General features: G+C 34.8%; 1 protein-coding gene across 1 annotated transcript in view; it reads right to left on the reverse strand.

Moving 5' to 3' along the window:
• LOC125180597 (adhesion G-protein coupled receptor V1) overlaps positions 1 to 14,772 on the reverse strand; it is a 248,473-nt gene that overhangs the window by 176,457 nt on the left and 57,244 nt on the right. Inside the window, 10 exon segments of the mRNA XM_066985287.1 lie at positions 442 to 583; positions 1,088 to 1,226; positions 1,716 to 1,794; positions 3,895 to 3,988; positions 4,552 to 4,715; positions 6,273 to 6,452; positions 7,446 to 7,545; positions 7,804 to 7,934; positions 12,172 to 12,381; positions 13,807 to 14,621. Coding sequence (XP_066841388.1) covers positions 442 to 583; positions 1,088 to 1,226; positions 1,716 to 1,794; positions 3,895 to 3,988; positions 4,552 to 4,715; positions 6,273 to 6,452; positions 7,446 to 7,545; positions 7,804 to 7,934; positions 12,172 to 12,381; positions 13,807 to 14,621 — 2,054 coding nt within the window.

Consider the following 14,772-nt stretch of genomic DNA (forward strand, 5'->3'; position numbering starts at 1 on the left):
AAATATAAATATACATATATAGTAACATAATACATAACATAAACACAAATACATTCTTCCTTTAGTGTGTATATAATGCTTATGTGTCCATGACATTACCTGAAGAGAATGGGAAGGCATTTCACTTTAACTAGGAAGATCTCTAGACAGGAAGAATATAGTCTCTCCTAGAAAAGGATTATGAACTCTCTAAAAAGACCTCAGTTCAGTGAGGTAGTACACATTGAAAAACTCATCTTCGTGCTTTCTGATTCATTGCTTTACATATAAACTTTTTAATTGCACAGATTTCACAGGGATGTTTCAGAACCTTCCAAAGGAGTATAAAGATTCACCATAGCAGGACAATGGTGCTTTCTGAAATATGATTATTCAGAAAAGTGGAATTAAAATGTGTGCCACAGAATTCTAAAGAAATGGAACATTAAAACTAAGTTTTACCTGTTGTGTTCTCCCCTAATTCCAGCCCCAGAGATGGATTTGTTAAAATTAACTGGAACTTCTCATCACCTTCAGGAATCTCATCATCAAAAATCATGACATCAACAGATTTATGCCTTTCTCCATCAGCAAAAAAAAGAGTCTAGCGTTGAAACACATAAAGCACCGAATACTTACATCAGTTAATATCACACAGAAATTTTTGACTACGGTAAACAGAATTCTGTGAAATAGGAAGGAAGGGAAAGCATAGGAAGAGCCATATTCTCTGTTCCTTATAAACTGATTGAATCAGAAATATAAAGGTTCAGCACATTACAGAATGAGGACAAGAAAGAATAATTTATTTTGAAAGTCCTGTTGCAAAAATAGTCTATGAAAAAGTTTGTATGTCTAATCAAAATTAAATTTGAAATCGATGTTTGAAAGTTTACATTTTGCTTTATATTAAAAAATATATTTTTAAAAAAGAAATAAATAGTAAGAATAAGAATATTTTTATTTCATTCTATTTAGATTACCAAAGCAACTGAAACAAGCTGAAACATCTAGCATCACTACTGATCATTCTGCAGAATAATCAAGAAGATATTCTTTTACGGAAGCTGAAAGAATAAAAAGTACTAGATTTAGAGTTGCTTCTTACCCTTGAGGTTACATTAAAATCCAAACCCAGCTGGGCCTCCAAATTTTGGGCATAAAAAAATACAGACACATTGCCATATGATCCTCTGTTTCGGTAAGCCATTACTGTCAGATTCCCATGAGATTCACTAACTTCAAAACTAAAATAAAAAGAATAATTCTCAATGTTCACTGATTATGTTCTTTTGAAAAAGATAGTACATTTTTATTACATTTTCACTCTGAATTATTCCCTACATTATAGTTCTCTAACGCATCCTTTTTACCTTTTTTCTCTTATCTAAATTGAATTAAGTAACATGAGGTTTTTGTTTTGTTTTGTTTTGTTTTTTGCTTACATGAATGGTGAGGCTGGAAGAGTTGATGCAGGCTGGGGAGGTTAGGCAAATTGGTGATATAAAAGGACAACAGTGAAAGTAGTAATAAGTAAAAGAATTCTGATTAGATGAATAGTGAATTTTTGTTTTCAGTGTGGGAATCCCACTTTCTAGTTCAGCTGAATTGAATGATTACTTTACCATCTCAAAGACATGGCCCTATTTTTAACAGGAGTTTTACTTTTAGAAAGAAAATGGGCAACACCAATCACTAATTGGCACAGTAAGTTCTTCAAGGAAGATGAGACTTACTTGGTACCTTCCCATTCAATTACTCCTCTTACACCATCATTAGCATCGATAACAATTTGAGAAGCTAAACCTTCCACATCTAAAAGGCAAAACAGAAAGACAAAAATTAAAGAACAATAAAATCAATTTTCTTGATTTTCAAGAATCACAGAAGCATTTATTCAATCGGTACTAATATTACAGTGTCTTTACAAAAAATGTGTAGGAGAAAATGGGAGTGGGCAAGATAACTGGAAAGAGTCCTTACTACTAGAAGTGCAATAATGCGTCTTGAATTAGCACTGTAATATTTAATAATGCATAAAAAAAAAAAAGACTAAGGAAAATGTAGAAAGTTAAACAGCACATAAAACATTAGAAAATAATAAAGTCTAGATTTGCGATGGAATCTTAATTTGTCTTCACTATAAGTGTTTATTACAATGACATTCAATATTTTGCATTTGCCATTCTGAGTATGAGAAAGACAATGAGGAAGAATAATAAATGATTCAGCATTTCATCTTCTATTTGTGCTTCAGTGCCTCATCATACATTCTAATGGCACACCTCAGATTTCACTACAAATACACAACTATTAATTTATTTGTGGGGTGTTCACATACTGTAATATTCTACTGCTCCATAAAGACATACAGGTATTTACAATTAGCCTGAAATCGTAATTGAATACACTGCAGTGTGAAAAACACCAAATAATAGGTTAATGTCAGAAAAGTCTACTAACTTCAGAGACCAGAACTTTACAGTCAAAACTTAATACTTCTCAGAAAATAGGTTGTTGTTTTTCAGACAACCGCACCACACAACTACCTTAACTTACTTGTTTACTTTTTATAAACTTCAACTTACTTTCTAAAACCAAATTGACTTCACCGAGTCTGCCATAAGTATATTATGTTTAGATCCATATACATTTTTCCATCAATTCAGATAAAACTGAACAAAAGTAGAAGATTATTGCCATGAATCTAAGCCTGTCACTATGAGGTAGAGATGACGATGAGCAATAGCTCTACACAGACAACAGAAGTGTTACTGAGGTTTACAAATCCTGAGGGAGTAATGGCAATCAGAGACATTTCTGCTTCACTCCTGCATTTTCTCATGTCACCCTGAAGTCAGATCTGTTCACCCAGGATCTGTAAGAGTTTGCTCACAGACACACACGCGGACACACGTATTTGAGTCAGGCTATTTCTTCTACCAGAAGAATTCACTGACATGTTATGTGAACACATTTTTTCCTTATGACTTAAAACTATTATTTTCTCATTGTAAGTAAAGCTGACCCAATGCAGTGTCACATCAGTGTTAAATGGTCATGGTTCAAGGAGACAGCCAAAGAGAAAGTGAGACTATACAACACTGTTTAGTTTGGATGAATCTTTCATTCTTATATGCTACTCCTTTCATATTTTAGACTCAACTATTCACAAATCAGCAATGAGTCTTGCAAGTTACCTTTCAATCTGTAACGAATTAACTCAGTCACTTCTATAAGCATGCAAAGAAAAGGGAAAAGAGTCAAAGAAGATGTCTGACATTATATAACTAGTCTTTAGTACCACAGGATAATCCAACAGTTCTTAAAGCTAATGACTACTATTCTACTGAATTCTGAAGAAGCAAAATGAGAAGCAGACTAAGCAAATAATAAAGATCATTGCAAGAGTAGGAAAACCATAAAATATGTTTCCTAAAAGTGATAAAAGAATAAAAACAGACTTTTTTAAAAGAGTGAGCAGAGTAGCCACATAAAGTTTTTTTTTTACTTTTTTTTTCCATTTTGTAGTTTGTAAATGAAAATCAGATGAAAAAATCACCAATAAACTTTTCAAATAATTGTCCTTTCCAACTGATAATTACTAACTCCTCTACGAAAATTAATTTAAATTTTCCCAGAGTTTAAAAAGCAAGAGATTAAGTGTAATAATAAATCTATTTCATATTCTATGATGTTTCTTCTAAATAACCATGTCTCATCTCAGCATAGTTGGTAAGTAAGAGGAATAATGGTAATATAAGGTAATATAATATAATATTATTACCCAAGGTATTATTACCCAAGGTATTATTACCCAATATTATTACCCAAGGTAATATTATTACCCAAGGTAATATAATATAAACCATTAAAAAGGAAAAGTAAAAATAATTTGCTATAAGATGTTTTTACCTAGCTTAGGTGGGGATGACGTTGAATGGTTCATGATGAGTTCCACTGAAGTTAAATTAACCAAGAAGAATTCTTGCACCTCTGGTATATCATCCTGCAAAACACAAATACAGTACATCCTCTTCTCATTGTCCTTTAAGAAACTTCCACAGAAGTCACCAAAAAGGATCACACAACAAGTCTCTAATATTACTGTGACACTAGAATTCATTTTTCTGTTTTCCTGAAATAATTTTATTGGGTCTGAAACTGATTATCGTGGAAGAATTAAGTAAGACATTATATATCATGAAAAAGATCCTGTGGTGACGCTAAACTATTCTTGCAAATAAATTACTGACCGATTTTAGAGGCATGTATCTCCAGCAATGAAAAAGTATGAGCCTGTAGCCAGCCATGAAGCACACTGTTCTAAATACTACTAGATAGTTGGTAAAGTTTTAATGAGACAACTTTATTACCTTTAGACAGAGGTAGAGCTGCTTTCTGTGACTATTTGATCCCTTGTGATTTTAATATTAAGATTGAAACCATCTTTCTAAATGATAGTGAAATATAACACAGGGCTTCAAATAATGGCTGCAAGCTTTAGTTCCCAAAATATTACCCTTTTGAAATCATACAGAAAAGTACAGAATTAAAGGGTTTAGAGGTTACCTCTAGAATAGTAATATTTATGGCAACTGATGTTTCTCCTTCTTCTAAAATCAGTGAGCCAGAAGCAGGTACATAATCAGCTCCTGGTTCAGCCACAGTCTCTTCTGTCTGATTACTTACAGTGAGCAATCCTGTAACTGTGGCATAAGTAACATTGATAGTACCTGTTTAATTTGTGAGGAGAAAAAAAAAAAGAAAAAAAAAATTGTTTTTCAGTTCTTATATAATGTTCACTGGAATGGATAAAGACAAGAGATCAAATTCTCATCCACAAAATAAAAAGACTAACTGCAAAACAGAAGGATTAAAAGAGTTATCCAAAGTACATTGGAGCTAGTGTACCTTTGTTACCGTTATCAATATGCCTTCAATTTGACCTTTGCTGACTTGTCTGTCTGCATAGGACTCAAAAATCATTGGGTCCAAATGCATCCAGAAATTTGAAGTTCTGTGGACCATAAATATGAAATTGCTGAAAGACTAACTGGGACATCTCATGTACCATTAATATGAGTTTTTGCAACAAGGACACTTTTTGGGAATGACAGATATCTAAGAAAGGCTCTAAAGACAGTGCTGGGAAACACAGATTAATAAATCTAGATACTTTCCTGGGTAGATTGACAAACTTCAATAGAGAACAAAATTAGGGGACACATGGATAAATATTACCAAGCAGAAAAGTTATACATTATAGTTTTGAGAATAAAGCCACCTCTCGCTAATCTGGTAGGGTAAGTCAAGTGGCAAACATAAGGAGTATGAACCTGAAATAAAATGATAGATGAAATTAAAAGCTGCTCTATATGAAATAAAATGTAAGAGATAAAAGAGTCCTAATTAATAAATAAGTAACGATGCTTATTTTAATTCAGTGAGAGATCTTGCACTTACTATGAACAATTATCTTAAAACATTAGTTTACTGAATAGTGTTCAAAGAGTACACTAGAGTATGGACTGGTATTAAAAAATAAATGGAAAAATAGTGTCATTAAAATGTCTCTAAAACTCTCTGGTGTCTCCAGATCTTGAAAAGCACTGTAAATGTTACTTCATTTCAAAACAAGTATGGCAAAAGAAACAGCCAGATTATCACCGAGGTGTAAATATAGTCCAAAAAGGCAAATAGGAAATTATTATACATGTTTTCTCACAACATAAGTTGCTATTTTCAGGCAACAAACACAAGATTCATTTTTTTTTTCATGAAGCACACTATTGTATTGTAGAATTGAATACTATATAGTTTAAAGGATGTTAATGGATAAATTGATTCAAAGAGGAATCAGAAATTGTCAGAGGAGACATAAATTGAATTCAATGGTCTGGACACAACTTTTTCCATGTGACATTCCTAAGGTGCTGACTTCCTGAAATTCAGAGAAAAAATATGTGGGATGTGTGTACATGTCACTTTTCTCATGTTTTTTATTTTTTCTGAAGAGACTAATGCTTTGAGACAGACTCATTAGACAAAAATATGGTAACCTTAATAGCCACCTGATTGTTACAGCTTTCAGATCCCTTGCTGTATTAATGAGGATTATGACTCTAGTAATAAGTAATATTTAGTTTCCAAGTCTGCAGAAAGAAGCTTAGAAGTTCTGAAAAAAATACCAACTGTAACAAAGATTTTTCCAAACTTTCATTATCATGGCTTTTATTTGCCTAATGATAAGCAAAACAAAACTTCCTTTCTCTTGGAGTTGTTATACAGACCTAGAGATCCAAATTCTCTGTTAATAAAAAGCTGAATTGTTTTGTTTTCTTCTGGGATTAAAACCACCCTGGATGTGGAAGCAAAATTCAAAATTCCATGTGGTTCATCACTAGCTTCTACTGTTAGAACAGCTTCATATCCTTGACTATCCAAAACAGCAGCACCTGTAGAAGAAACTCCTGCAAGAGAATCAGTGGACTGCAGTGAATGAAGTGTTATGCAACTAATATTTTTGTCTTACATTATTGTTAATATTACATTTAAATAACGTTCAGTAGCCATGCAAATACCACGAAACCAAAGCTCACTGAAGTATGTGGATGGTGTGGGACCTACACACATATATATACTTACATTCTATAACAAATAGAAACAGAAATTTTATGCATACCAAGTACAAAGTCACAAAAATGTATTAAAAAATAAGAAAACTTAACAGGCCAGTGCCAAATATCAACTTCCCTATATTTTAAAAGGAAATAAACCATTTTCCCAGGAAGTACCTCCAAAAGCTTAAAACTATATTCCACTTCACAATCATTACATCAATAAACTGATATGTTTTCCAACTATTGCTTTGATGAATAATTTTGCTCATCCCGTTGGGCCACAGTGACTCTCGGAAGTTGATAAGGCACCTCGCAGCAACACAATCCATGTCAAGTTAGTTTGGTGTTTGGACATTAATTTCAGTTTGAAAAAAGGTATTTCAGAACGGATGCAGTTTAAGGCTTCTTTTCTCACTATAATTTTAATGGCAAGAATAAAATATTCTGACCACCTTGAATTCAGGGACAGATCAGTAAGTCTGCAGCTTGACAAGATTGTTTAAAAAGATAAAAATATCTGCATGTTTCATGGCAACTCTATCCATGACATATTAGTAAACTCAGTTTGCATTAAGATTAAGGGAAGAAACAACCATTGAATTAAATAGGCAGAGTTAAATCAGGATTGAAAACCATTTAAGTGTATTTGTGGAGACACGGTGGGATTTCTATATACATACATAAGGACCAAGCCTATTTCAATAAAATGTTAATGAACTTTGCGTACTTTGCACCAGCTGCAGTTTGCTCAGTCCTATACCTCCAAAATGAAATAATAAAATTAAAAATATTATATTATTAAATGGTATTTTTAAGATGTAGCTGGCTATAGTTCTGCATTACCTTCTGTTTTGATGTTGTATAGGATGACTTGGTATTCTTCTTTTTCTTCAGGAATATGGTCATCCAGCAGATCAACATACAATGTTGTATTCAACGTCCCCTATTTGTTTTAAGGGTAAATTGATTAGCCATTATTTTATAAAACACAAGTGATATCATAATGACAAGTATTTTGAACAATTTCTTTAAGAAGAGTTAAGTATCAAGAATTGTAAGCTCCCTCCAGTTTGTAAGTCAAAAAGTGAGAAATTAAATAATCAAACCAAGAAAGAAGGACTGTTGAAAAGGCACACTTTTTCTCAGATCAGTTCTAATCACACTATTTTCCTGTAGCCAACATCACTGTTTATGGACTTACCTCAGGAAAAAAAAGTATTCCAGAATAGTTTGCAAAATTTTGTTTTACATTATGTCCTACTATCTTCCACTCAACAGTAACATTTCCCAGTCCTGGAGGAGTTCTTACGATGTGGAATTGTAATTGTTCTCCTAGGAATAAAGGACAAGATGCAGTGTTTCAGGGTCTCCTCTTCTACATGTTGGTTATAAAAATGAGAGGTCAAAAACATGCATCACACAGTTAAAGTATTTTTCCTGAAAGATATTGCTATTTTTGTCAGTTTGAATTTCACAGTAGTTATATACCACATTCACTTTTAATGCTGAAAAGAAAAACCTAAACTTAAACTCTTCTAGTTTTTTTTTTTCTGTTTTTAGTTCACACTTGGAAATAATTATGAACATATGAGGGAACTTGGTATAGATGAATAACTTAGAAAGGGAATGTTCATGAAAACATGCGCAAACATTAGAGCAATACAAGTCTGTAAACTGTACAAAACAGTAACTACTGTATGTACCAACAATAATAGTAGTTTTCTACAACAGTTCCCTGGAAAGAATACACATTATCTGAACATTTGCACTGTCTTGTGACTTTATTCAATGCATGCAGAAAAAAATGCTTATAATTATCTGTAAGTTCCGTTTATGTGAGTTCGAACTTACAAATATGGTCACTGTTAGAAAACAAAACATTCAGAAAATGTTAATAATTTCTTATAATCTCAGAGGTAATCAGTATTGCTGGACAATGTGCATATAAAGGAAGCAAATACTATGGTATTTTGCACATTTATAACATTTAACCCCAAAGGCACTTTAATTAAAAAGAGTAGACCTCTTAGTAGGCTTTGTAAAATGTGGAAATTGTTTTATATTCACAAGTTTTTCACAAAATTTCCATTAAATATTTTAAATGTGGACATGTGAAATTAGCATGTTATATCAACATGGAATAGATCAGTAGGCAATATTTTGCAAAACATTCACAATAGAGGACAGATGGTTATTTATAATAGGTAGGTACATGGCATTCATATTTCATATGCATTTTTCAGGTCCACAGAATTTAAGTTCAACAGCACATTTTGTCCTGCATTGGCTTTCAGAGACATGAAATATGCAGAAATCTACAATTCTGAGATTTTTGAAAACAATACATGAGATTTCTTTTGCTTATTGAAGAATTAACAAAACATAAGATAATGTTATAATAACATTATGCTGCCCAACTAGTCCCTTTGATTATGCAATTTAGAGAGCAGCAACTTAGGATGCTGTCTTGCTATTCTACTGTATTACCTTACAGAATTGTACAGCATTGTACAGCTAAAACTGGCAAGAAAAATCTGAAAATTTTCTAGTTACATTTATTTTTTGTAAGGAAGAGTCAGAGATATGCATGTATATTGGCTACCAATGAAAGAGAAAGGAATTCTTAACTTCAAGAGCCCTTAATATACTTAAATAAAATTTAATATTGTAAAGAAGTAATACAAAAACTGTATACACCCATTTTCAAATACATAAATGTGCTATTCAGCCCCAACATTTCAAACTTCAGTTAAGTCTCAGAGATGTCAACATTGATGTCGACATTGATGTCGACATCTTTGGCTTAAGTTGGTCCATGTTGCTTCTAAGAAAATTAAGGAATTCAAAATTTATTGATATCACAAGGATTCCACTTCTACAGTCAAATATCTGGATGGTAGACTCCCAATTTACAGGTTCCTCTGAGGCTAAATCATTACAGTGTTTAACACTGCACTGCAATCCACTATGTTCTATTTGAGAATTTTGCATATCCATTACAAAGAAATAAAGATTTAAAAGAAAAGTGGTTTCAATGGTTTAGTACCATTGGGAAAACACACACACACACAAATAAGGCAAAGCTTATTTCAATATATCTCTATAAGTTATAATGAATTTTCATTGAAGACTTGGAAAAATGCTTTATGATATAGAAAGCTGTTCCACTATAATCCAAACACTGAGAAGAAACTTGAAGTCATTATTACAGATTCCAAGTAGTTATTTACTGATCCATGTTTCCTACCAGCTTTACCAAGATTTTTTTGGTATTCCTATCCAGAAGAAATGCTAATATGAACACTAATTGATTTCTGAAGATTGAAAGTGTTATTAGGCTAAATTCAATATTTTTTTTAATATTTAATCCTTATCCATACTTTTACATTTCTACATTGTGACTTAATAAGTGATGCATCTCTTACATAGAGAAACAAAGAGGTGGGTATTTATCGCTGTGAAGAAGGGAGCATCAGCCGCTCTCCTCTTCCTCATTACTTTAAGCTACTGCAGTGCATTTTCTTGTAATACAGTTACACAACTGTCGCAGACCCCTGTCCAATAAAAAAATACTACACTTATCCTCAATAAGGTAAAAAATAACATGCACATTGTGAAAACAAAATGTATTCACTTAACAGAAAATTTTCAATAACACAATAACTGTAAAAGTAATGATATTTGGATTTATGTCTGGTAAATTTTGCTTTCGAATGAAAAAAATATTTTGACAAACTAAAATAATCTAAATGCCTTAGCTCTTTTGCTCTTTCTCTATTTCTCCCTTTTTCTCTCTCTTTTTTTTTTAATCAAAGACACTTAGTTCACTTGTTTTGTTTCTGGCTGGAAGGCAATGAACTATTTCTTTTCACAACCTGGAAAAATAATATAATAATAACTATATATAATAATAGAACTATAGCCAAGTACTTCAGTTTCAAGCAGCCAGCATTTGGTAGCATGCTATGAATAACATTTAACCAGTTGAAAGTATTCAGGGACTTTGGGACTGAGACAGTTTGTATTAATTCCTTGTGCTCATTAACAGCTCTTCTTAGCTAATCATATCACATCTGGCTTGGCACAGAATTAACACAAACCATACCTAGATAAAAAACCAAAGGTTATGATGCCCTTTCATGTTGGGAAAACAAAACAAAAAACCTTTGGTTGAGAAAGCCATTTTTCTTCAAACAGAAAATGTAGTGCACACATTAGGGGACAAGTTCCTGTTTTGTGAACTTTCCCTGCCCATCAGTTCAAACATCAGAGAAACGTGATACTGCAATACACTGAGATTCCATCAAAGGCCACCTAAAGCAATCACCACCAGTACTATTATCATCCTATGCAAAACTGCATCAAACTGTAGATGAAACATGCCGTGTATTCTTTAAAACAATAGTAGAAATGTTTAGTACATACCAAATTATTATTGTTCTTTCTCAAATGTTTGCTTTCTCTTATAATTGCTACTTCCCAAATCATCTGCCATAAAAAAACATCAGGTTCATGGGACAGACAAAGGGAAGATGTTACCCTAGTGTTTCTGCAGGAATGTTTTCTAGAATATTTTAAATTCTTTGTAAGTCGCTGATAGATCTGATTTGCTTATGACTATTAGGTGTGTGTATGTTGGCAGTCATGAAGTGGGCTGGCAGGAGCCTCGTGCAGGCCAACAAAGAGAAGGGCAGAGTCCTGCCCCTGGCGGGGAGCAGCCCCAGGCACCAGGGCGTGCACCCTGATGGAGAGCAGCTTGACAGAAAGGGCTTGGGGTCCTGCTGGACACTGCACTGGGCAGGAGCCAGCAACATGCCTTGTTACTAAGAAGGCTGATGGCATTCTGGGCTGAATTAGGCCAAGTATCCCTAGCAGGCTGAGAGAGCTATCCTTCCCCTCTACTCTGCACTGGTGAGGCTGCACCTGGAGCACTGGGTCCAGCTCTGGGCTCCCCAGTGCAAGACAGACCTAAACGTACTGGGAAGACTCCAACAGAGGGACACCGAGGTGATCAAGGGAAGGGAAGAGAGGCTGTGAGAGCTGAGACTGCTCAGCCTGGAGAAGGGGAGGCTCAGGGGGATCTCATCAGTGTCCTTCAATACCTGAAGGGAGGGTGGAACAGGACAGAGCCAGGCTCGTGTCAGTGGTGCCCAGGGACAGGACAAGAGGCAGCGGGCACAAACTGGAGCACAAGAGGTTCCCTCTGAATATCAGACAGCACTTTTGTGCTGTGTGGGAGCACTGGCACAGGTTGCCCAGAGAGATTGTGGGGTCTCCCTCCTTGGAGATACTCAAAAGCCTGGACATGGTCCTGAGCAACCTGCTCTAGGTGGCCCTGCTTGAGGGGGAAAGGACCAGATGACCTCCAGAGGCCCCTTCCAACCTTAAGCATTCTGTGATTCTATGAATGCTTGCAAGAGTTCAAAGTACATGTCAGGTATGTGGATATTCACTTCTTGCTGGTGTTCTCTGAACAGTGAAACACAATCATTGTGAGTCATTATCAACTGAAAGCACAAAGATGGAAACTGGCATTAAAATTTGAGCGTGGTCAACACAAAGAACACACCTTCACAACCAATAACAGATCTTGAGGCTGTATGGAAGCTTATAATTCCTGCCACATTGTCACTTGCCAGAATAATCACTGTGACAGTGTCAAAACTGGGCAAAATTCGACTCCCTCCTTCAGTATGGACCAGGCTGATTTCAATACTTTCATCATCCTCTGGCTCTGGATCATCTATAATGGGCAGCGTGACCATCTTCTTTGTTTCACCTACAAGGAGAAGAACGTATACAACCGTGTGTCCACTTGGAAACCACCTTGTAAAAAGACTCAATCATCTCATTTTGAAAATAATTAAATACATAAAATATATTAAAATTGCATGAAACAAACTTATTTACCTTTCTGGAAGTCAGTGAATGTCATTATGAAATTTTATCTAATTACTATTGATCAGTCACATTAAGCCAATAAAACGATCACATCATTAAATATACTATGTAGAAATTAATTATATAGGAATTATTTCGGAGTGCCTAGAATTCTTTATTTTCATTACAAATTCTATGACTTTAAAATTTAACTTAGAAAAGGGGAATATCATTCTTGAAAAAAAAATAAATTGCCAGGTGCTAAGCTCTCCGATGAACCATTTACACAAGGGTGTACATTCAATATGAGTACATTTACTGAGCCAGGGAATGCATTGAAATGGGATGACATTTTGTTAGTTCCTTGCCTTTGGGACTATCAAAGAATAATAATGTAAGCAGCAAACACCGTTAATCTCTAGTCGCTATATATCCATTAAAATTTACAACACAATCCTGTTGTTCAGTGCGTGTGCATAACCCAGCTGTGTTTTATGATCATTAGAATATCAATTTACAGAATACATATGTATTTCCTGCTAGATTGTCTTTCAAAATACTTCAAAATCAGTTTTTACTAAACTTATAACTGGTAATGTAATTACATGTCAGCCTCACAATCATTGCCAGCAGCCATGCCTTACTATTCAGATGATTTATCAAGCTAGCACACTAGAATCTTTACTACGCACCTGGAAATTGCTTTCAAAATATCAGTTCGATTAACTCAGACTTTGAAAAAATAAAATACAGCATAAAATACAGCATGCTGCATGGTACTTAAGTAATGTCTGAGAGGGACTTGTTTGTCCTGTTTGCAATTCTTTTAAATATGTTCTGTTATGTTACGTTTAAATATGTTTTGTTATGTTACAATATGATCTCAGAATTTAAAGAGATGTCATGAAAAATTAGTACTGTAGTGACCGAGGGCTAACAAAAGACCACTTAGGCCTGATTCTCATTTCCATTATCCTTGCTGTAACAACTATCTTCGACTTTATTAATCCTTACTTATGTGGTAAAGGAAATCTTTATAGTGCAATATTTATACTGCAATATTTCTTTAATAAAAACCCTTAGGTATTTATTGTGCTTAGATATTTCATTGTGCTTTGCTACCACTGTGTGTGTTCTGCAAGATAATGCTACATGCTAATGAACAACCATACTCTTTTGCACGTGTATCCTTAGCATTCAGGAAAATTTAGCCTAAGAAGAAGATATCAGTTGTCAAAACATCCACAGTATCGTGTACTTGTCACGTTCTTTTTTCTTTTTCTTAGTTTTACAAAACAGAAGCCAAAACGAGAGCTTGTCTCACCTTCAGCAAACACCAGAGTCTCACCGACACCTATAAAATCCAAGTTTGGAGTAGCAGTCCCACCAATGACACGCCATTCCACTGTCACTTGTCCCAGGCTGCCTTCTGTTCTGTGTATCATTAGCTGCACGTTGGTCTGAGGACGTTCCTCTACTTCAACATACAGACCTTTCTCTGTTGCATTGGGACTTACACTGTAGATCTTAAACACTCCAAATGCGTCTCCATTCATCATTATGATAACTGTGGAGGTATTTGGCTGTCCTATGGTTGGTTGGTTTTTTGAGCTGGCTGAGACGTTCATCAGTTCTGCTTTCAAAAGGGTTATAGTGAATCTCTCATCCAGTTCTGGCAGGCTGTCAGGCAGTATGGTAACTGTTAGATTTGCAAACTCTTCCCCTTCCTGCATTATGGCCCACTGTCTTGTAACAGGTTCATAATCACTGCCAGCGATGGCTTGTGTGCTGAAGAGGGCGAATGCACTGGTAACGTTTTTCTTGTAGGTCCGGAACCCTGAAGTGTTGTTAGTTAATGGGCTGATATCTGACGTCAGCCAAAGGCAGAGAGGAATCCCTGAGGCACTGGAAAATGTAAAGGCTGAACATGCTTGTTCTTTTAGGCACTGAGCTGCACAGGAATACACAGGGTCACTTGCTGCTGACACATTCACTCTGGTCTTGGATGGTTTGTCAGGAATTCCTTGTACAGGAGGCTCGTAGTAGGCCAGGATATCCTGACCTTGCTCCACAGCAAGAGCTACAACGTCAGTCTCAGAAGTGCTGTAGAAAATCTGCAGCTGACCAAATCTTCCCTCACTAAAAGACATTATAATAAAATAAAGTTCTGTTAGTTGACAAAGGATGTCTAATATTCTACATGTTTCTGGGTTAATAATAGAAGTGAACAAAATCAACTGACCCTTTCTGAATTGCTGAAAAATTCCAAATAACACATCAAAATGCATTC

This window comes from Anser cygnoides, chromosome 31 (genome assembly GCF_040182565.1).
Source record: "Anser cygnoides isolate HZ-2024a breed goose chromosome 31, Taihu_goose_T2T_genome, whole genome shotgun sequence".
NCBI classification, from domain to species: Eukaryota; Metazoa; Chordata; class Aves; order Anseriformes; family Anatidae; genus Anser; species Anser cygnoides.